This window comes from Phalacrocorax aristotelis, chromosome 3, assembly GCF_949628215.1.
Source record: "Phalacrocorax aristotelis chromosome 3, bGulAri2.1, whole genome shotgun sequence".
Lineage (NCBI taxonomy): Eukaryota > Metazoa > Chordata > Aves > Suliformes > Phalacrocoracidae > Phalacrocorax > Phalacrocorax aristotelis.
Window position 1 is genome coordinate 2,749,247 of NC_134278.1, and position 22,586 is coordinate 2,771,832.

The 22,586-nt window shown below is 41.3% G+C and overlaps 1 protein-coding gene across 5 annotated transcripts in view; it reads right to left on the bottom strand.

The window, feature by feature from the left end:
* The window catches only part of KIF13B (kinesin family member 13B), a 127,723-nt gene that overhangs the window by 43,717 nt on the left and 61,420 nt on the right, over positions 1-22,586 (bottom strand). For all 5 annotated transcript variants that reach the window (XM_075086533.1, XM_075086530.1, XM_075086534.1 and 2 more), the window contains 12 exons: positions 18,072-18,284; positions 15,115-15,225; positions 12,059-12,193; positions 9,965-10,095; positions 8,790-8,876; positions 7,603-7,793; positions 6,315-6,525; positions 5,035-5,197; positions 3,856-4,002; positions 3,262-3,411; positions 2,488-2,616; positions 695-865 (listed from right to left, as the gene is read on the bottom strand). In XM_075086533.1, the coding sequence (XP_074942634.1) occupies positions 695-865; positions 2,488-2,616; positions 3,262-3,411; positions 3,856-4,002; positions 5,035-5,197; positions 6,315-6,525; positions 7,603-7,793; positions 8,790-8,876; positions 9,965-10,095; positions 12,059-12,193; positions 15,115-15,225; positions 18,072-18,284 (1,839 nt within the window). The remainder of the gene's footprint in view (positions 1-694; positions 866-2,487; positions 2,617-3,261; positions 3,412-3,855; positions 4,003-5,034; positions 5,198-6,314; positions 6,526-7,602; positions 7,794-8,789; positions 8,877-9,964; positions 10,096-12,058; positions 12,194-15,114; positions 15,226-18,071; positions 18,285-22,586) is intronic.

The following is a 22,586-nucleotide window of genomic DNA, read 5'->3' on the forward strand; positions in this document are numbered from 1 at the left end:
CCAACCCCAAATCATATGTTCTCATGGTCAGAATCAGAAATCAGAACTCATCAGAAGGTATTAGATCCAGTTTACAACTGATAAATGGAACAAATTGCCCAGTGTAATGACAAAGATGAGAACTCGGGTGATTGGCTGGCATTCATCTAAGCTGACTTTAGATATCTCCATAAAAGATGCCTCCCTCCCACTTGGCCATCTGCTCCGAAGTCAATAGGAAGAACGAATCTGTTCTAAGATCTATGACCTAACTTCAACATCTACATTAGGATAACAGGCACCATGTCGCAGGACTGGGGCATTTCTCTCCCCTACATCAGAGTGCAGTGTGACCAGCGCAGATACGGACATCAAATGTACTCAGATGAATACCGCTCTTCCGTGCACATTCAGCAGCTTTTTTACTGTGGGTAAGCTCTAACTTAAGCCTCTCTGCTGAAAAGACTACTTTCCTTTATTAATCCAGTCTTCACTTTCTTCACCTTCTGTGATTTTTGTACAAGTGAACAACAGTGTAGTACGATCAAACTTATACGGACTCTTGAGATGTTTCAAGCTCTTATTAAAAATGGTATTAGGGCATCAGCCTCACAAAGCATAGTAGTGAGAGCAAAGCAGCAACTAAAACTGTTATGCAAGCACAAGCCTGCTTTGCCTGCCTGTAGTTTTGTTAATAAAATAGAAAAAAATTTACATTGCAGTGATCGAAGACAACCATGCACCGCGGTTCCTTGCTGATGGAAGATAAGGAAGAATCCACCTCAGGCGCAACATTAACTGGCTCCAGTTGATCCCAGAACGTATATTTGCAGAACACAAAGTTGGAGAGGTGCTGTGGCAAACCTGTGGCCTGAAGTATTTTAATCTAGGAAAAAGAGATAAGAAACAAAGAAACAGAAGTTATTCACTACGCACTGAATTAAAAATATCTTCTGCTAGAACAATGTTATTCTGTCCACGGCAAAGGATAAGAGAAAAAAGAAAGGGGCAAAATAAAAAAAACTCTACAAAATACGAATTTCTGCACTGATAGACACTGGAGACAATCTCTGGAGTGCATCAGCTGAACGTCGCCACTAGGTGTCACCAGGCACATATTTCTTGGGACAAAGGTAAAGGTATGAATTTTACGAACACACCAAAACATTTTGTTAATTTTTAATGGCGAGATGCACTAAAAACTTTATAACCCAAGAGGAATACAATAAAAGCTTCCTACTTCTACAAAAACCGGCTCATTTACTCTGCAAAATCCTTGTCTGAAGATACTCCTTGTCCTTATTCTTCGATGCTAGAAATAACAGAAAAATAACCCCAACAATACAAAAGCAGCCTGTCCCCTCTTCTTCAAAATCAAGGCCAAATCGAAACAAAATGTTTTGAATGCACCTTCTGATCTAAACAAAGCCACCATATTAACCATGCTATTTAATAAACTTCTATTTGCCATTTGTCAACTCAAGTTCTGATGAGCCAGACTCCTACGGTACGGCACCACTCAAGATCCTCAGGAGAATGTGTTTCCTGCATCACTGCCCCATATCACTCGCAAGCACATGGAGCTCTGTGGGACAGGATAAAATGTGAAAAAGGAGTACAGCTGTCCCCAAATTGTCCATATTGTCCAGAAGCCAGCTAAGTAGGGGTTCCACTCCCTCTGGTGCTTTTTACCCCCTTTTTTTCTTATCTGTAGCTTGGCCTACCTTGCATTTTACTACAACACAGCACTACAAGAAGGTAAACTCTTCTTGCTATCTTTCTTTTTATTATTAACAACAATAAAGACACCTGCATAAATTTCACAAAATATTGAATACTCAGAGAGAGAAATATTGAGGGAGAAGGATTCACAGAACAATGGGAGTTTATCAGATTCTGTGACTCCTTTTGAATTAGATATTATTGCTCCAGTCCTAGTGCACAGCTCTTCCATGTCTTCCAAGACTGCAATAAACCAATCTGGGGTAAGATTGTATGCACATACTTATAAATATCATTTAATTAATACCTTGCAGACTTAAAAAAAAACTCATGGAGACTGAAAGGACCAAACCCCATCTAGTTCTCTTGTATTATTTCAGCCACTCAAAGAAAATATCGTGAGAAAAGACCACACAGCAGCGCTTCAGGACAAACTCTGGGCACCAGGACATTACTCAAGGCCATGAAAACAACTACAGGAGAAATATTAAACTCAGTACACACAGCTGAACGATTAGGTAGAGCTAAATTCATTTAAATAATTTGCCTTTTTTTTAAATTATTATTTTAAATCCTCAAACATCAACACAGTTTCATACAAACAATCTATGAGTTTAAAGACAGGACTCTGCCTGTGTAGCTTAATACTGGAAGCGAGCATGGTGCACGAGGTTACTAAGAGACATCTAACGTCCAGAAGCCAATGTACCAGGGACGACTTTATTTTAAGACGTGGGATGGAAGGAGAGCAGGTTGCTCAGAGGTTGGGAGGTATCTGGAACTCACCCGGCAGACAAGTTTTCTCTCCTGAGTGTCACTTTCGTTTGAATAGTCTGGACTATCCTCGCCTCCCACCAACCTGTCATCTATCTCTCCACTCACTCTAACAACTTCAACGTGGAGACGACCTGATACCTGATAAGAAAGGATTAAGAATTAGTTGTGTACCAGAAAACACTGACAGGTTCATCCCTTTTCAGGTAACTATGACTACTGCTGTTTCCAGTCTGTAAGCAGACAACATTTTATTCCTTCTTATTGTTCTGCACTGTGCATTTGTTGCACCAAATGAAGAATTCTTTGGAGCAAGAATCAAAGAGCCTTTGTTGTAAAAACAAAGAACAGCATACTGCAAACTCACTCACCTTTACACCAGTCTCTAGAGAGTCTGCAAAGTGCACGTGCGATGCAGGGCACGGAGAATGTTGCCTGGTATGCTCTAGTTGCCTTGAAGTTGTTCTTACAGTATATATTTACGAGCCTATCCTCAATGGTCATCAGTGAAAGCCAGCGGAGCTATAGCTCATACATGTTCTACTAAGTGTTTTGGGCTGCTTTGCTCAGAAAGGTGCTCACAAAGCTTTCTCTTTTCACAGTCTCTGCTGGGATTCAGAGCTGTCTAAACCACTCTACTAAGGTATTATGGGATTTGCAGAGTTCAAACTGTTCGCAAAGAGCTTGTGCACAAGGAACTGGAAAATAACTACTATATACTGGTAATAAGATCCACAGGCTGTAATTAAACAGTTGAGTAAGGAAAGTTATAGAAGGCTGACAAACCTCTCCCTTCTGATTGATGATTGGAACAGCATATTGTAGCTTCACATCATAGAACAGGCACTCAAGAAAAACATTGGCTACTCCGATAAGGCTGTGGTTTTCCTGCTCATCGTAGAATGGATCAGCTCGCCTGAAGTAAGCCCTCATCACCTTCAATCAAATTCAGAATCATGTAAGAAAACCAAACTTTTCATGAAACAGTTTTCAAAGTGTCGTGCAGCCAACACAAAGGAAAAGGGACTCAAGGAAGAGGCTAGATTGGATCACAAGAAGAGTGGAAGCTTGAATTTTACTTTAATGTTGTCAGACTCTGAGAGGTCAGCCGGAACTTCAGCTCCTGTTGTGTTTGCTTACTGGTTCTTATTGTATGCTCGGTTTGGTCACCAAACTATGCATGCAAACAACCATCAAAGTGACAAGATAAGGGTTAATGAAGCGCTGAAGACCTGCTTCAGTACTAGGAGAAGCAAAGGCTCAGGAAAACTTCTCTCGTCCCATATCCCACCCCCCCAGATTTCCTCACATCTACTTAAACAAAAAAATTCAACAGGGATATAATTCTATCAGCACAATACTGGAGTAATTTTTGCTTACTGGGTTGTCTTCCTCACAGTCTTTCCACTCCTGGTAAAGATCCCTCATATCTACCAGTCGATTCTCCAGCTTTTCCAGTGACCAAATCTGTTTGCCTTTCCCTTTCCTTCTCACCTGAATAGCAGGCTCACTGAGAATCGCGCCTCTCTGCGAAACAGTTAGAGAGATATCAGTAAGGAATTCGTGTCACAATGAAAAAATAGTTTAAAAACAATAAAAACTTTTCCCAAAGTTTGGATATTATTTTTTTTTTTTAATTCTAGCTTGAGCAACCAAATTCAAGCGTGACAGATTCTGAGTTCAGCTGTCACAGTACATTCGTGTTCAGTTTAACTGCAAAGTCTAATCACAGCTACACGCACTAGTTTCTGTGGATTTTCCCCTTACATAAGTGTTACAAATAGGCACATTTAAGCATTTCACAAACACCCTTAAGTTACAGAGCAGGCCTGGAGTTCCAGCTAAGGTTACTACTGCCTGCAACTTTCAGCTAGTGCAGACACCCAACCCTCTTTCCCATCCTGTTTCTAGACGTGCCAGAAGACTGCAGGAAAAACAAGCACATGAGAGAAACTTCTAAACCAACTGATAAAAATTCTAATCCCAGAATAAAATACAGCGACTGTACTAACGACAGCCTGACTGTCACCAAAATATTGAGCTGACCTCAAGAACAGAAATGATAAGCCGACTTAGGGAGCCAGCCTGAGACATGGAGGTCTGGGTCCAGTTCCCTCCTTCCCAAATTTCTAAGATGCCTGGAACAGATCATCCAAATCCCCTCTGCTCCAGGTCCTCCCTGCACAGTGGGGATGACAGCATCTTCTCAACTCACTAGGATGACGTAAAGCCAAAGGTCCACAAAATGATGGTAAATACTTGAAATAGAGGTTACCTAACCCACACAGGTTTTACCACTCTGCAACAGAAGCAAGCGTTGAACTTCAACACCCGTGGGAAGGTCTCGCACCACAACATTTCTCAGTAAGCTGGCATATTGGAGGACTTGCATGGCAACAAAATAAGATAAGGATGCAGTCATGCACTAACAGAGCCATGTTTAATGCACATGAATAGACTGGCAAACTATCTAGACCATTAAAGTCAAAAAATGGCAAATATGAACGCTGAGGGGCAAACTTACCAACCCATGATTTAGTTCCTTTAGGGCTACCTTACCTTACTGTTAGCGTTAAGGCTTGAAGCTGGGATCTGAAGGGTAACTTTATATTCTGTCCTCTTGTCCAATTCCTCCGCGATAAAATTGGCTTCTCTCACATACAAATTGGCTTTAACAATCTGCTCTCGCAGCTTTCTCAGGCTGTGGGTCAACATTTCTTCTCTAAAAGGGGATTTGGAGGGAGAGACAGGAAAAATCATGGCATTCAAATATTGCAACTGAGCGCGAAAAAATGCTCACTTGACAGGAAGGAGTCTTAACATTCAGCTTTTTAAACACAAAAGTCAGGCAAATTAGATTGCGTTTCTTCTGGGGGGGGAAAAAAAAATCTGTATTAATTTAGCAGTACAAACATTAGCATACTGCTGGCTTTGGAGACTTCTCCATGCATCTGCTGAACAGTCAGCTCTTGTGTGGCTTATTCCAGAGTTTCTCCACCGCAGATGTGGATGTTCCATCTTACAGAGAAAGATTTATTCAGACACCATGACCCACTTGCTCACTGGCCTTCCTGGCAAGTGTGAGAGAGCATCAACCGTGCAGCACAGGAATCTGGTACCACAAAATGTTCCAGACACACAGCTAATGCCTTGTTAGACCATCTCAATTTTTTTCTATTTCAAAAGTTCCTTCTCTAGCCATATAAATTATGTTTGTATTTTCTCATTACAATGTCTTTACCACACTCATTGTTTTAGGGTACGTTTCATCATCTTCCTGCAGCTGCTCTTTTTGACAGTAATACTGGAAACGATCATTTAGAGGCTGAAGTAAATAACCTCAGTGTAATTGCCCAGGAAAAGGCAAAGAGGACAGTGGCCCCTCTGTGGTTTTTGCAAAAAACAGTTTTTGCAATGCTCTGGATCAAAATTCTTTGTATTGTCCTCTTAGTCCCTTTTCTTTCCGCACTCTTTGGTTGCCAGGACCTGCCCAGGTCAGACAGATGGATGCGAATCAAGACGAAAGACAGCCTCCCAGCAGCTGAGCTGTGATCCACAGAAGAACACACACACAGGAGTCCCAAAATTTCTTCCAATCACCCCATCTTTAGTCAAATTTGTTGCTGCTCAGGATAGAGTTCTCCTTAGCAACAAAGCAGGCACTCATTCTTTCTCATCTTTTCTACCACTATAGGTCTGATTGTTCTTAGACTAATATTTTTACTCTTCCCTCCAGCTCCCTGCAGGAGCCCTCTCAGAAATTTGGCAGAGGCGCCCAATGCAATTAAAATCTTGCAAAGTTCACTGGCACTGAAGAACAGTCAGATTTGATTACCCACCTCTCCTCCGCCCACTGCCGTAAGCGCTGCTGAGCGCTGGGAGAATGAAAGGAGAACCTGTCCATGCTGCGGAAATGCTGCTTCTCTGGCGACAATCGCCTTCGCAGTTGCTCCAGTTCGTGTTCGTACATCAGTCTCTGGCGTTCAAGCGCAGATCTCTTCTCCTCTTCGTGTTGCTGCTCCAGGCTTTGCAAGATTGACTGCATTGGATCTAAGCAGATGTTGAAAACAAAGACGCTAGTACTTCAGGGGTCAGATACCTGCTAACCATAAAATTAAATGGAAACAATCACGTAATGAGTATGGGGGCAGAGACAGCGAACTCTGAGATACGAGGTCTTTCTCATGTTCTGCTACAGATATGCTGTATGACCTTGAGCAAGGCACAAATTACTGTGATTTCACAGAATCATGGAATCACAGAATGCCCTGAGCTGGAAGGGACCCACAAGGACCATCGAGCCCAGCTCCTGTCCCTGCACAGGACACCCCAAATTCACACCGTGTCTCTGAGGGTGTTGTCCAAGTGATTCTTGAATATCGCCAGGCTGGTGCCATGATGCCTCCCTGGGGAGCCTGTGCCAGGGCTCCACCACCCTCTGGGGGAAGGACGTTCTCCTAATGCCCAGCCTAACCCTCCCCTGGCACATCTCCCTGCTCTTCTCCATTCTAGATCTGCAGTTATCCACATTAGGGACTGCAGTAGCCACTGAAATCCATGGTGAAGAACGTCTTAGAGAGTAAACACAGTTAGCATATAAAAGGATTGTATTTTTGCTATAATGCATATTTAAAAAGTGCCGCTGAACTGTGGTGAAAAACATCGTCAGAACAGACGGGATGGATGATTTCAGAGAGTTGAGAAAAGGGAAAGACCAAGCTGAAAAAACCCACTTCCTCCTGTTTCCAAAAATAACACCGTTCTGGGACAGCTACATAAGACCACAAAACTAAGGAACATGGTTTCAGAGATAGAAATCACTACAGTTAATGCCCAATTGAGACATAACACAAGAAGAATAAACAACAGAATGAAAACACTTTGATTTGAGGCTGCATTACCACCAATATTCCAGTTTTGGGTTTTTCCTCAAGAAGAACTGCCAAACAAAACATTCTGTAGCGGTTTTTTTCCCCCCCTCAAGTGCTAAAATGGCTATGATGAGTCATTCACACGAAAAGTTCTCTAGTAGGAAGTAGGAAGAAGGGACAAAGTCTGTGGTTAAGAATCCCTGAAGATGTAACCTCATATTCAGTACCTATTTCCGTAAGTTCTGTTGCTTCTTACCGTTACTACCAAGTGCCTTCATAGTGACTTCCATCTGGGCATATTCATAGCTGAAGTTAATCTCACTAGACACTTCACTGGAATTGTCTCCATCTATGTCCAGCTGCTCAACGCTATTACTGCACTTCATAGAGTTGTCTCGCTCTTCATCCTCATGATCTGCCTTCTTTTTCTTCTTGGGCAAATTCAGCCTTTAAATAAGAGGAAAATGTTAAAAGAACTATTAAAAACACAACTTTGAAACCAAGGGCTGCTTTCAGAGATTATTGAAATTAAGCAAATTATCCAAAGCGGTACATTTTTCCCTTTCAAAATTTGTTGATCTCCTGTGAATGTAGTTTTCCTCAGGGTAAACAAGGGAGTTCAAGGCAACCTAACTAATCCATTCTACACTTTTTTAATAGGTAGTACCTGATATTTCTAATCAGATGGATTAGGTAACCATGATTTTTTTCAGTCGTCCCATATCCAAATAAGTTAGAGGCAATAATGAAATTATATCCCACTTTTTATGCAGATTCTTTCAAGCATAAAAGAAAACAAGTTTTAGATTCTCATTTACATCTACTGATCTTTAAGGTATTTTAGACCAGACACAGAGGGTTTCAAGAATACAGTCTTTCACAGAAGACTTCTGCCAGTGATCCTGTCTGATACAGGAAGGTCTCGGGTATGGCTGGCGCTGGAATTCCAGGGAACAGAGGACACAGTGCCCTTCTAAGGACCCAGATCACTGTATAACATAGGCCAAAAAATCTAACACCTTAGCTGCAAAATCCAAAAGGCAACCTATCCAAGTCAAAGCTTGGGTGTAATATTTTCAACTCGAAGAGTGGAACGTAATATTAACATGGTACCAAACCACATTAAAGTTACCACCTCAAAAATTAACCCTCTTCAGTGAGATAACAACACTGATAACTACAGCAAGGTCCTCATCAGCAACCTTAGAGTCCCCTGAAAATACAGGAAGTTAAGTCACCCCGCTGCTCTGAAACTAAGGTCACTCACGGTTGCTATGACATCTAGCATTCAAGAACAGCCAAACACCAGCATTGCCTTTATAATCTCAATGAAAACGACATCACCTCCTCCTGCAGCCCGAATGCTCCACCGTCATCTTTCCTCCTACCTTATGATAAAACAAAGTTGGCGCAAACTTACGATTTCTTTAGTATCTTTTGTACCTGAAGAAGTGGTTGTTTCCCCACAGGATTCTGTCTCCATGGTGCAGCTGGATAGGACACATGACAGCGGAACCATTTACGAATGTCCTGTGAAAAGGCAAAAAACCTAAAGCAAACGCAACTATATAAGGCTTATTTTTTTTCCCCCAGTTTTAGATAAGGCTTATTCCCCCCCCTCCCCTTTCTTTATTGTAACCAGTTAAGGTAGGAGAACAGGCTTATGGATTGCAAACGGGGAAGCATCCCCAGAAACTTCGTTCACCTATGCTGTGCTGTCATAAAGTCCTCAAAGTCAGCTTCTTTTCATTGCTTAAGCCTATCGAGTTCAGTACCTCTGGAGAGATACTATGACAGCTATGTCTGGGGAGTATGATCAGAGCTTAAAAATGAGAGGCCTGAAAAAAAGATGTCGTCACTGGAAATAACCACTTTTCACATTACTTTGAAATACAGACGCAAAATAGAAACATTTGAATAAGACATCAGAGAACTGTGCTATATAAATAGCTTAAAGACAATAAACTGATTAGAATAATCAGAAACTACTTTCATTTCAGAGTCAGATTAAGTCTGAAAATACGATCACAAGATAACTCAAATTTGAAGGGAACCTCGGTGTCATCCAGTGCAATCTCCTGCTCGGAGCAGGATCAACTACGACTCAGGGTAAATGAAAAATTCTTGAATTTTGTGTATCTAACAATAAATCACTGGAGATGCTGACGATGCGATGCATGTCATTTTGTGATCAATTTCAATATACCATCTGCTTTTCGAGTACTGCTACTTAATCAAACAAAGCAACAAACGCTTCAGCAGCTCTTTGCATATCAACAGATTTCCTATAAAATTAATTCAAATTTTGATAGAGTTAGACAGCTGCAGATCAGTATCTACTTGCTGAAAGCATCTGCAATTTGCTCAGCCTCTCTTTGGAAACTTAAGACTACAAACACCATCACTGAGAAAAATCTCTTTAGAACGAAAGCTGTGAGTTGACAGAGGGGTAGATGACAATTAAGACAAGATGTAAAGACAGGATACACCAAGCAGAGTTTTCTTACTTCAGACTACATGGAAAAGTTCATTTTTTTAATCTTTTTGCACCACTAATCATCAAATACTAGATAAAACTACAATTATTGTACAACTGGAGCTGTATTTTATTCCTTTACCTAGTATTTTTTTGAGGTGTTAAAATAACCTGCCCTTCTGGGGTGATGTCTATAATGCAGTGCTCAGGAAGAATTCCCATCCCACACAGCTGGATATCTTGAGAGTTGTCTGAGCCTATTAACGTGTGCTCCTGGGAAAAATTAATTAACATGTTAGCAATGCATTGCAGAAGTTCACTAGTTCTAATTTATCCATTCCCCTTCTGGATATATCTCGTCGTCTAGTTCCAAAATTTGAAAGCTGTTCAATACTTCCCGTAGAGGAAAAAAGGAGAACGAAACGCTGCAAGCAAATCCTTGCTTTGTCTTACAGCACCAAGTAGGGAGCACTCACCAAGGTTTACAGGCAACAGTTAAATCCAAAGAGGAGGAGGTTTCTGTAACTTAACTGTGGAATTCAGTGTCTCAGGACGTTGTAGAAACCAAAAGTATAAAGGAGTTCAAAGAGGAGTTAAGACAGGTTTCACAGCGGTCAGACCCATGGCTATTACGCAGGTTCTGCCTAGATCATCCAACGGCTTAGGAGACTCCTGAAGTACCCGAGGCATGAGGGATTTGGCAGAGGAAGGATCACTCCACACATGCCCCAGTGCGTCTATTTCCTTTTTAGGGACCTCTGACAGTCAATTTTTTGAGGAACAGATACAATAATTTAGATAAGTCAGATTAAGTTGTTCTTTGGTGCTTATAAGAACCAGTATATACGCAGCCTAGCATTAAAGAGAATGTGAGCGAGATATTTACTCTGGGAAGCAAGAGAGTATAACCTCAGAATTTTAGGCTAAACAGGTGTAAGTCATTTTATTGAAAGCATTTCGAACACCGGGATTTCTTCACCAAAATTCTCAACCAACAAAATGAATTGGCGCTATAAAAAACCAAAAATAAGATAAAGACTTACTGAAACTCACAAAACCTCACCCCTGCAAAGGGGTGTTCTCTAGAAAAGGGAAGTAGCACAGCACCACCTGAGACTCTTCTGCTGGTACTGATGGGCCAAGGCCTGTTTTCCAAGCAGGCTTTGTCTTCAGCGAACTCTTGTCGCATGTTCACAACGAACACCACAGAAGTCGGCTCTGCTTCAATAGCTGTCAGTGTGGAGGCTGATTTAGCAGCTCGAGTCACACTCTGGACACCTACGTGCAAGGCGCCTGGAGAGGATTCAGTTCTTCTCCCAGAACCTCAGCTTGGCTCTTTTGTCCTTTTAAATGCTTTTTTTTTTTTCCAGCAGCTACAACATTGAGAGAAGTCTTTCCCTTTCTTTCGTTGAAATATCACAGAGTAACTATGATATGAAAGAGGATCACGTATTTCCTGAGACTGACTAAACCAAAACCATCTTTCAGCCCAGTTGCTAATTCTGTGGCTGTTTTGAGAGTTACTATAGACCACTTCAAAGAGAAGAGAATGATTTAATGTGAAGCTCACACTGCCAACATTCTTACACCGCTGAATTTTTAGAACTTGTATTCTAAAATGCGACTCAAAAATGGTTGGAAGTCATTTCTCCTCCTGACTCCAGATCACGTCTACAGTTTTTTAAAACTAGAATAAACTGCTCAAACGTTTCAGCGCAGAGTCTAAAAGCCACATTATGTGTTTTATGTTTAACATCAGTAACGGGGACTGCACATCGGCAGAAATGCTAAGGTGGAACCGAACTTGATTCTTCACTCCTGGCAAGTTGCATGAAGAGGAATAAAAATCCATTTTATAAACTGAAGTTGGTACTACACACATAGAAGCAAGCTGATTACTGATATGCCCAGATAAAACACTTCTCTCAGTAAAACCTGGCGAAAGCTGGCAAAAAAAAAACCCCAGAAGACAGATTACAAAGCGACCATCTCTAAATTCCTGTTAAAAAAACAAATAAAAAACATGAAAACCCCAAACGTTCTGCTGATACAAAGAATTAAATTTGAAAATAAAAGGTTGTACCCATTTTTAATGAAGCAGTGAGCATCAGAAAATGCTTTAGATATGCAGTTTTTATAACATTCTGCTAAGTACACCTCTGCCAATGGCATTAGAAGCCTGCTTCTATTAGAAATATATATACATTTTAATATATAGATCAATATTTAATTTTACCTTTAAATAGTACACCAGAAGTTCATTGAGAGCTGGATCTGCATTCAGATTAACCAGGAAGCACTTATTATCCCCAACTTTTATTCCCGAAGACTGAAGAGATATGCCAAGACTTTCCAACTGTTTCTGGCGCTCCTGCAAGAGGGTAGCCATCAAAAAATTAAGCTGATCGAGGTACAGCCCTTCGGAAAACCATTCCTATCAGCTACTTCTGAAAAAGGTAAGTCTCTTCTGCAACAGATTAGGCACAAAAGCCTTAGTTGTATCAAGCTTTGATCAGGGGACCTGCGATTTCCCTTGCACCCCCCGCTTCTGGTCTCAGAGGGGTACGTGCTATGGTCTCTCTGAGTTGCATCTTCCTAGTGAAAAATGAAAACAGCTGAGAGCGGCACACTGCAGCACTGTAGGCGCTTCTCCATGACCTCACTGGGACAGCAAAAGGCTACCACAAAGACATCTCTAGAGCCCTTTATTTTCTCTTTTGAGCTAAAAAGCAACAAGTTAGGTTAAATCCCTGCCAAGTCAAGCTCCATGTCTATCTTTTATTCCAGAGCAATCAAAATGACAAAAAACTGGCAACCTGCTATTTAAGTAATGCAAGTAACACTTCCTGCTGAACAAGAATAGCAGCATTTTGGATGGTCTTTTGTTCTTGTCAATAGACTTCATAGAATTCAACAACAAAGCATTACTGTGCAAAAATGTACATCTTTCAAGGGGAAGTGTTTGGGTGAAGACTAGAGCAATGAAAGAGGAACACTAAACGTTTCTGACTCAAGAACAGAAAGGGATTCTTCTACAAACAAACAAACAAAAAAAAAAAAGAGATAGAAATATTGAGAATTGTTCCCAGGATCATACAGAAACTGAAATGAGACTTGCTCACTTAAATAAACATGGGAGGCCTCTCACAGAATTGCTAGGGGGAAGCAGAAACAGGGGAGGGTAAAACACTTAAAATAAAAAAACAAATATAAGAGACCTGCAGGGCCTTTCCTGGGATGCTGAGACTTAAAATAATAACAACTAACTAACTTTCTCTCTCTCTCTCTTTCGATTGATCAGCCATTATATAGGAATAATGCTGGAATGTTTATTAAGGTTCTGACCTTTACCACCACTCTGCTTTGTATTTAAAAGCTTAGTATGCCCTACTATTCAGTACAATTCTCTGTTCAATACTGGAGTTGTACCAGGTCTAATCAAGATTAAAATAGCAAAGAATAGCAAGCACAACTCCATCTTGATTTTTTTCTACCCTGTCTCCTCACAGACTTACAAAACCAACAGAATGTCCTTGTAAGGAAAAGTTGTGTGTGTGTGTGAGAGAGAGAGAACAAAGCACAGTGGAAAAACTGCAGTATGATGTCAAAGATTGCTCTTCCGATCATCAGTGCCAGGCTCTGAAGTTCACATAATTCCTTATTATCTACAGAGATAAAGAACATGTCACCCAAAGGAGGACCTGGCCCACAGCCTAAATCTCACAGGTTTAACTTAAAAAAAAAAAATAAAAAGAGCCAGATTCTGTTAACTTTTGCTCAAGACAAGAAAACTAATGTTCATTAACATTAATTTTCTTGAAGTTTATTAACTTAAACATTCAAAATGCATTAAAACTACATCAAATCCTCGATGAAAATTTGAAAAAATTTGCCTATTCACCTAGTCTTTAAGGCTCTGAACCCTCATTGCCACTCCACCTCTATAAACTGCCTCTTCGATGGTCCTCATTCTTTATGAGGATTCATCCTTTCCTCAAAGACTTGCAATTATGTCTCCATCCTACCCTACTACAATTTGACAGATAGATGTTGGTGGATGCTGGCCGAAATAAAACCACCTGACAAGCCGTCATATGAATGCCTTTAACCCTGGGCCTCCCTAAACCTGCTGAAGATGGCAGAAGGATCTTTCCACCGGCTTCCAAGGGGTCCTGAAGCAGTCTTATACTGCACAAACACTAGTCCCTCCTCTGAAAAAATCGCTGCTTCTACAGCTGCAAGGCTCATGAAACTCCCAGCTCCAAAACACAGTAACATGCTGAGAGTTTAGAGCCAAAGAGGAAGAGAGCCAAAGCAAGCAGCTATAGGCAAACATCCAGGCGGATTTAGTCTGCAGTGTTGAGCTCCAGTGTTTCAACCTCCTCACACACTCAGGGTTTCTATGCCTAGAAACTATTGTGTAGGATAAGAGCAGAATAGTTTAAATATCTTTTTTTTTTTTTTTTTTTTTTTTTCCACCCTTACACACAGGGAGGAACATCCCTGGTATAAATCTGCGTTGAAAGCCAGGAAGCCCTCGTAGTCACAAGCAACACTTCTTACAATGGATGTTTAAAACTAAAGTCAACAGAGTCTATTCCAATTGTGTCATCTACAAGAGGGCTTTGTATAGGAAGCTCCATTTTCTCCTTATTTATTACATGCTACTCATCACCCTTCAGTAGTCCTCCCCCTCAAAAGCTCCCTACTCCAAATATATACATCAGCATTGGTGTGGTAAGAATTGGAAGTGTCATGCGATAATCATGGTGACCTGCATGATTTGTCAACGTAACCATCACCTTCAATTATGGTCCGAGGCCCTAAATGTCACCGTAAGAGGTATTAAAACACAGGGGGATGCTGAACAGTTTTATTTTTTAATATTCTGAATGCCCTTTGCCTTGTGTATTGAGGCTCTCTGTACACAACCTTGTATTTAATGCTCTCAACACTCCATCTTTCACCACAGACAACAATTTTACTGTCTGAAGAATATAAAAACCCTGTAATCCTTTCATCCAGGGATTATTATTTTTTAAATAACTTCTCCATTTGCATATAGTGACAATTTATTATTGTCATTGGAATAGTAATCTGGGAGGCACCCAGCTATCACAGGAATTAAGCGAAGCTTTTCAAAAGGGCAGTAAGCTTGACCTACTTACCCATAAATGTGAGGAGAGATTCAGACAATCTCTGTCAACTGACAGGCAAAGGAGACAAACCTATTTTTCACACACACAAAAAAAAAAAGAGGGGGTGGGGTAGGGGTGGAAGAAAGTAGCAAACCTGTGCTATCTCCTCAGTTTTTCTTAATTTTTCTTCCCAGGTCACAGTCATTTCCTGAATCAACTTTTCCGATTCCTCCAATCGCTCTTTCAATTCTGGCGATTTCATAGCCTGCAGAAAGAAAAGCAACTAAAGCAAGAAGCCTTGTCGTGCTTTGGTTTTTGCACATCGCTGTCACACAGCTGGGGGGGGAAAAAGGAAACATAACACTACTCATTTTCCAAGGCATACTTATCAGTAAGTAAAGGTTTTTTTTTTTAAATACATATTGCATATAAATTCAGAATCCATCAAAAAGTTAGTTTAATTAGTTTCAAGTACAGTTGCTAAAGTAGAGTTTATATACTTCAATGCAAACCAATTACATGATACTGGCAGATTTGCGCAAAGATATTCAACGCAAACTAATCTCATTTCTCTACCAATGCAAGTATCCCAGGCGACTCGTATCTAAAACAATTTGTTTCTCAGATGCTGCTGATCTGGCTAGCCACCGTTCTCTCAGCTTCCTTCCCTCAGAATGGCAGTTAACACCTCAAACTGCCACGCCACCAAAATATTTTTACTGTCCGTTTCGATATGGCCTGATGGGTGTGATTTTTTCCTTTCTAATGCAAGGCATCCGAGGTGTTCTAGTTATCTACCTCTACATACGTAGCAGGTATCAAAAGAAGCTTTATGATGTGCAATTTTGTTTTGTGAAATAACCCAAGAACTAACTTTAGAATAAGATGATGCCCCCCATTGCCACCCATTGGGCACTGCAAAAACTGAAAGGACATAATTTTCTAACTACACACATTTACTTCCTCCAGTCTTGGTACTGGCATATTCCTCCTGTGCTACCTTGAACAGGAAGCCTGTGGGCTTCCTTACGTCGCTATTTCATTACCGCTAACAAGAGGAAAATGGTTTTGGCTGGTAGGTATTTATGCAATGCCAGTTAAACAATGCAAGCATCGTTCTCCATCAGGTATTCCTTTACCACAAAACCCAAAACTCCTCACAGGAATCCAAATCAGAGTAGCTTCATTACACTGCTGTTTGTTCAAGAAAAGAAGCAAGTGCCAGGAGTGGAAAAATCCTGTCTTAAGACAGGAGTTTCCTCTGCCTCAAGACACAACAGCCTAGGAACTGTCAGCTGGCATGCCTCATGTAGTCTTTTGCTGGTTGGCTATCTCAGATTCCTAAAGACAGGGTAAAAGGGAACACAGATTCCTCCCAGGAAAGGAAAGTAAAGCCAACGCAATCTCCAGCGGAAAGTTTTATCATGACCAGTAGAACACGATCAGTGCAAAGGCGCTGGACACTACGGAGCAGGACAGGAAGATGAAGCCGTAACTCTCAAGGTCTAAGTCTTGTTTGCCTATTTATTTGGACCTGGGGCAAAATTACTCAACATTTCCACATGCTTCAACTGCAAAATGAGCTAGGTAATTCTCCTCGCTCCCTACAATGCTTCTCAAACCAACAGATATATGGGACCAGGTTCACACCAGGCCCGCAGGCGCACTTTGCTGATAGCAGTTAGTTTAAATTCCTAGCTTAGGAAGGACAAGCTTGTGGTCTTAGCACAGACCAATTAAAACATTTGAAATTAATTCCTATTAGAAAAGATCAAAATGTGTGGATTTAAAAAGAAAAGGGGAAACAAGGAGAATGCCTTACTCTTCTGGGGATGGGGAGGGAAGTAAACTATCAGGTTCTGTTCTGCCTCGGCTATTTAGGAAAGAAAAGGATACTGGCACCAAAAGGGGCGGGGGGGGAAATCAAACCTGCAACTTGGTAACCTCTGTATTTGGAAATGGGCTTTGAAAAGGTAACCTGACTGTCACAGCAGGTCAGTGGTTTTGTTCCCTTAAAAAAACGTTACTTATGCACATTTCTGTAGGAACAATTAGATGGGCTACAAAGGTAATAAACCGACAAGACAATGAACGTGGGGTTTGACCTTTAGTGTAGCCTCTTTCTAGCCAACTACACCATTTTTATCATGCTTTGTCAATGCCACTGAGATGACAACTAGGGTGGGACTGTAATACTTGGAAAAGGAAATACTTATTACTTCATATTTAGGAAACGCTACTTCATTACTTTGGAAAGCTGCCATTATTTTGGCATTAATGCTCACAAATGAAACAAATAGGGAGTGCTTGCATCTCAGACTACTGTTAAGTCTGTGGTGCATATTTTAGAGGAATTTGTAGATATTTAACTTGAGATACCTTAAAAAAACCTGCTACACACTTACTGGATGCTTAGCATATTAGGCAGCTCAGATGAGAGCAGTCCAAAATTCACTAGTCATTTCTAATGCCACAGCCAGCATTCCCTGCATACCTCATGAGGCAAATACTGTAATCACCATTTATTCTGAACTGCAAAACAGACGGATTTTATCACTGATGCTTTTCCACATTTGAGAACAAAAGTCAGAATTAGGCTAGTTCTTGGCCTTCATCTAACATTTAGACCACACTCCTTTCACAATTTCATTGAGGTAGCTGTGCAGATACTCATCATATTGTCTAGCACCTCTAAGAGATGCCATTTAGAACAGTTAAAGCTTGTAAACAAGCGTCATTTAACTGAATTCACAACTTGCAGGATGTAGCCACACTGATTTCTTTAAATGTACTGGCAAAGCTCTGCCTATGAACTGCACAATCTTAAGACTCTACCCCTATTCCTGCCCCCGTGTCCTCTTGCTTTTGATCCGTATCTCACAATAAAAATGAGATTGCTCAACCAGGTGTTCAGAGAGAACCTGCTATCTTGTGTTATCACCCGTGTTTCAAGACTGACACACAGAAAGATGAAAGAAGTGATATAAAGGGAGATTTCTCACAGATACCATGTAGCAATGCTCTGTGGCATTCATTTTCAAGAACCGGGTAAGAAAGTCCTGCCAACAGGGTTTACCGGACTTACTGGCTAGTCAAGACTAAAATTTGTACCTCTGCTTTTGTGAGCTGTTCTCGCAGCTTCTCCACTTCCTCACGGAGCTCCCGAATAATGCGAGCATTGGGGTCTTCGTTCACCACGGCATGATTAACAATGTTCTTGGCCCGATCTGCATACCTCAGTGTCGAAAGGGTCTCATCATAGTTGTCTGCTGCTGGACTCACTGTTGCTACCATGGCAGTCTTGCTGTTACCACCAAGGCTATCCTGGAAAGTGGTAGAGGATGTAAGTTAAGAGAGAAGGTTCCTTTGGTTTTAGTCAGTCAGTGAACTTAGGCAGTGAATAACAACTTAGGGTTGGGAGTAGATGGGGAGCAACTAGTAACAGAAACATTTTTGTCAGAGCTTCTCAGTTCAAAGTTCATATTTTAGGCTCTGTAAATCAAGGAAGGTTGTTATTTTAAATTGTCTTTTTATTTTAAGTACATTTAGGAAATATAATTCTTGGCTTTCAGAACCAGTTTCTGTTTAAACAGGAATGAACACAGTCCCTTTTTTGGGCTTTATGGTGCCTAGTAAAAGCTTCAAAGGTTTACTTCCATGTTTTCCGCTTAGGTTTATAAACCAGAAGTAAGAGCACTGCAGCATTAGACCTCTCAGATAGTACTGAACGAGCCCAGGAAAGACCATGAGGAACTCAGAATATCTCATTTTAAAGACTGGAAATGAGATGGTTCCAGTAAGTATTTAATTTAAATTACTTAAAGATCACCTCATAAACAATATAGCTGAACGTATCCTTCTAAATATTTCAGAATGGGGCCCTTCCCTTCCCCCTGCTTGCAGGGCTCACAAATCTCAGCTGAGTTATGTAAGAAATTACCCTTTTGGAATTTGGTTGACAGAGAAGAAGGGCGTGAAACCACATTCCTGCAAGGCAGTGCATCGGGGAAGGGGGGGAAGGAAGGAAGGGAGTGTTCCATCTTTTCATTGATCACAAAATTGTGTTTGGCCAGTCTAAATGATAAAATATTCGGTTTGGAGCAAATATTTTCTTAGTTGGTTGGGTTTTTTTGTGGTTTTTGTTTGTTTTGGTTTTGGGTTTTTTGTTTTTGTTTGATCGGTTGGTTTAGGTTTTTTTTTTTTACCCAATACCCCTTTCTGAGATGAACCATGCTATTAACTTTATCTTCAATAACCCATGAAATCTAGGTCAGGCATTGCCATTAGAACAATCTGACTACATTAGCTGCTTGTCTACCCATTTCAATTACAAAGCGCACATGTAGCTTTCCCTAGCAATCATTAAAATGCCCCTTTAAGTATTTCCTTAAGACTCTCTCTGTTGCTGCACGATGCTTAAAATAAGTTGACAGCAGTCCGGATGCTTCAGTGGTCAGACAAGCACTGACCAACCCGACCAACGTTGCTTCGCTGCTGCACTGGCAGCACTCTGCTGTCTCTGGCCATGCAAAAGAGATGTTAGCTCTCTGAGTAGAGAACAATTTCAGCTGTACAGTGTTCAGCACGGTGAGCTGCACCAGCACGGTTAGCACTTGCAGGTAAGAGTATTTACAGAGAAGTCAGCTGAAAATAACAGCCTTCTGACAACACCAGCATGTGGGGTTTTTTCTCATCTGAGGAGCAGCCAATGTTTACTCCAATAAATATAGGGCTTGGGAGGATCCACTCTGTAACACAGAAATGTTTTCCCAAAGCATCTACTGAAAACTTTAAAGAAAATTAACACATGAGCGCATGACTCATTTGGTGGGATTTCCCACCAAAATCCAGCGCAGAGCTGCCAAGGTGATCAGGGGCTGGAGCATCTCCCTCGTGAGGAAAGGCTGAGAGACCTGGGTCTGTTCAGCCTGGAGAAGAGAAGGCTGAGGGGGGATCTCATCAGTGCCTATAAATATCTGAAGGGTGGGTGTCAGGAGGATGGGACCGGGCTCTTTTCAGCGGTGCCCAACGCCAGGCCAAGGGGCCACAGGCACAAGCTGGAACACGGGAAGTTCCCCCTGAACATGAGGACAAACCCCTTCCCTGTGCGGGTGCCAGAGCAGGGGCACAGGCTGCCCAGAGAGGCTGTGGGGTCCCTTCCCTGGAGACATTCACCCCCCGCCTGGACGCGGCCCTGTGCCCCTGCTCTGGGGGTGCCTGCTCCAGCAGGGGGTGGGACGGGATGAGCTCCAGAGGTCCCTTCCAACCCCCACCGGTCTGGGATTCTGTGATTTCTGGCTCTACAGAAGCCAGGACTTTTCTTCAATCCATCAATGGTTTCAAACATTAGGAACGACATTCTGTAACTGCAATCCCCGTTCTGCATGAAAAGGTAAAGTTTATCAGGGAGCTGCCAGGTACTCAGCTTCCAAATCAAACCTTCAGTTTGCATTTTGAGAACCTCCTTCACTAATTAGCTCCAAAATAGGATTAATTCATTATTTGAATTGCAACTCTGCTCTTCAGGCAGCTGAGAACGCCATTACAGTGATACATCGTAATTCACAAAACACCCATTATGGCAGATTGTCCCATAAAGTTTTATGTATAAAACCATAGTGCTGATTTCACTGGTTTCTGTAATGTTAAGCAAGAAAGGTAGATGAATAGTAAGCCAGCCTCTCGTTAGTGAAGACAGCATCTGCAAATGACCCTGGAAAGGCTGGGATTGCACATGATGGAGAGACACACCGAGTGGAAAAAAAATAAGTTTAGTTATTTCTAAGACCAAATTAGCACGGTCTTCTCTAGCAGCAAGGTTATTGTGAAAAGAACTTTAAAGATCTGTAATTATGTTTTTTAAAAGCAGCCATCACTGAAACATACAGGGCCTCTGGAAAATTTGGAAAATGAGATGTTTGTGTCAACAGAATTAGATAAAACCAAGAGGCTAAAGAGCTGATAAACTATTCTGCCTCCCACACATAACCCAACACCACTCTTGAAGCCTCCTCTTGCAGTAATATTTTTCACCTGGTATTGTCATCTAAGGATACTTGACAAAATTAAAGACAAAGTGTTAGATTTTGAGATCTCCTCAACTCTACTGGATTCTCAGGTTCATGAAGAAACTCTATATGACAGGTATTCCTAGTGTTACAACTCATTTACTCCACTTTGGCATCGTAATTAAAAGTTGAAAGCCGGAGAGAAAGATAGCCCACCATCTCATGGCTTCTACAAACAGGCCTCTTTAAACGAATAAACCCCTCCTTTGATCTTTAATTTAAAAAAAGTTTAAATTTTCCTCTTTCAAAATAAAGCTTCTCTTCAATGAGCTTGTTTGTAAAAAATCCAAAAGCCCCAAACCTTTTGTTTGCACTTAACATAGCGGGATGTTAAAGACACAAAGAAGGTTTGCTTGAAAGAAGGCAGAACAAAAGCGCACTTCTATTTATGAGCTAAAGCATGTGCTATGTACGGCCATCATCATCACAGCTACAATGCATCAGACAGGTGCTAAACAGGAATTTCAGTCTGCTTGCTGGATTTGTTTAGAAATGGAACAGCATAACTAATTCTAACAACACTAGAAATTCGTTAGAAAGGTTTCCACTCTGCTCGCCCAGACTATTGCATCCACATCAGGAATGCAAGCACACATGCCGCTGGAGCAAACCGAAGCAAGCTGAGCGCTGGTTTTGTTCCCATCTTTGCAGAGAGCCAAAAAGCGCTTGTTCAAGTAAAGGAAAAAAAGTGTAAACACAGAGAGGCAAAAGTGTATTTCAACACTAAAAACGTCTTGGTGCAAGGAACACTGCGAAACGAGGATTTATTTTACTGTAGGAAAGCACAGACACTGTTCCTGTTATGCCATTCTGATTTTTATGTGGCCCTCGTGACTGTACTATTTGATGCGCAGTATCTGTGGCATTTACAGCAGGGAGAGGAGATAAATCGTTTCATAGCAGTCGTGCTCAAAGGTTCATTAAGACAGCACTGAGAAAAATGAAGGCTTGTGGTGTCAAGGGGTTACACAGGTAGAGAAAGGAAAGGAAAACATTTTTTTTAAATCTCCACACCTCTGTATAACCTGCAAGTGACTTTTTCTTTCCACATGCACAGTTAAATCACAGGGACACCAAATTCAAACATCCACAAACATTGCTGGGGGGGTGGAGGGGGAGCAAAGCTGAGTATTCAAGATAACAAGATCTAGGCAGAGCGCCTACAAAAGAGGGCAAAAAAAGGCCGGTGGTGCCAAAAATCAGTTTCTTCCCAGATTATATCTTCCTACCAGCAAATATCTTAGTTGTTTCTTGAGAACAATAACACAGAGCACACGGGGAAAAAAGGAAACTTGGAAAATGAAACTGAAGTCACCTACACATGACACCTAATTCAATAATCCCTCAAAATCCCAGTCAACCAAGACCACTCGCACTGTACCAGGCAAGATATGAAAAACAAAACAAGCCACCTTTACTAGCAGGCAAGCTTTTTACAGGCAGAAGTGGCTACATTTCTCCTTGCCAGTCCTTCAGAGAGTAAATGACAACTCTACTTAAAATCAAACGGGCACTCCTAAGACTTTTTGTCATCAGGGTACCACGCTTTATGGCCACC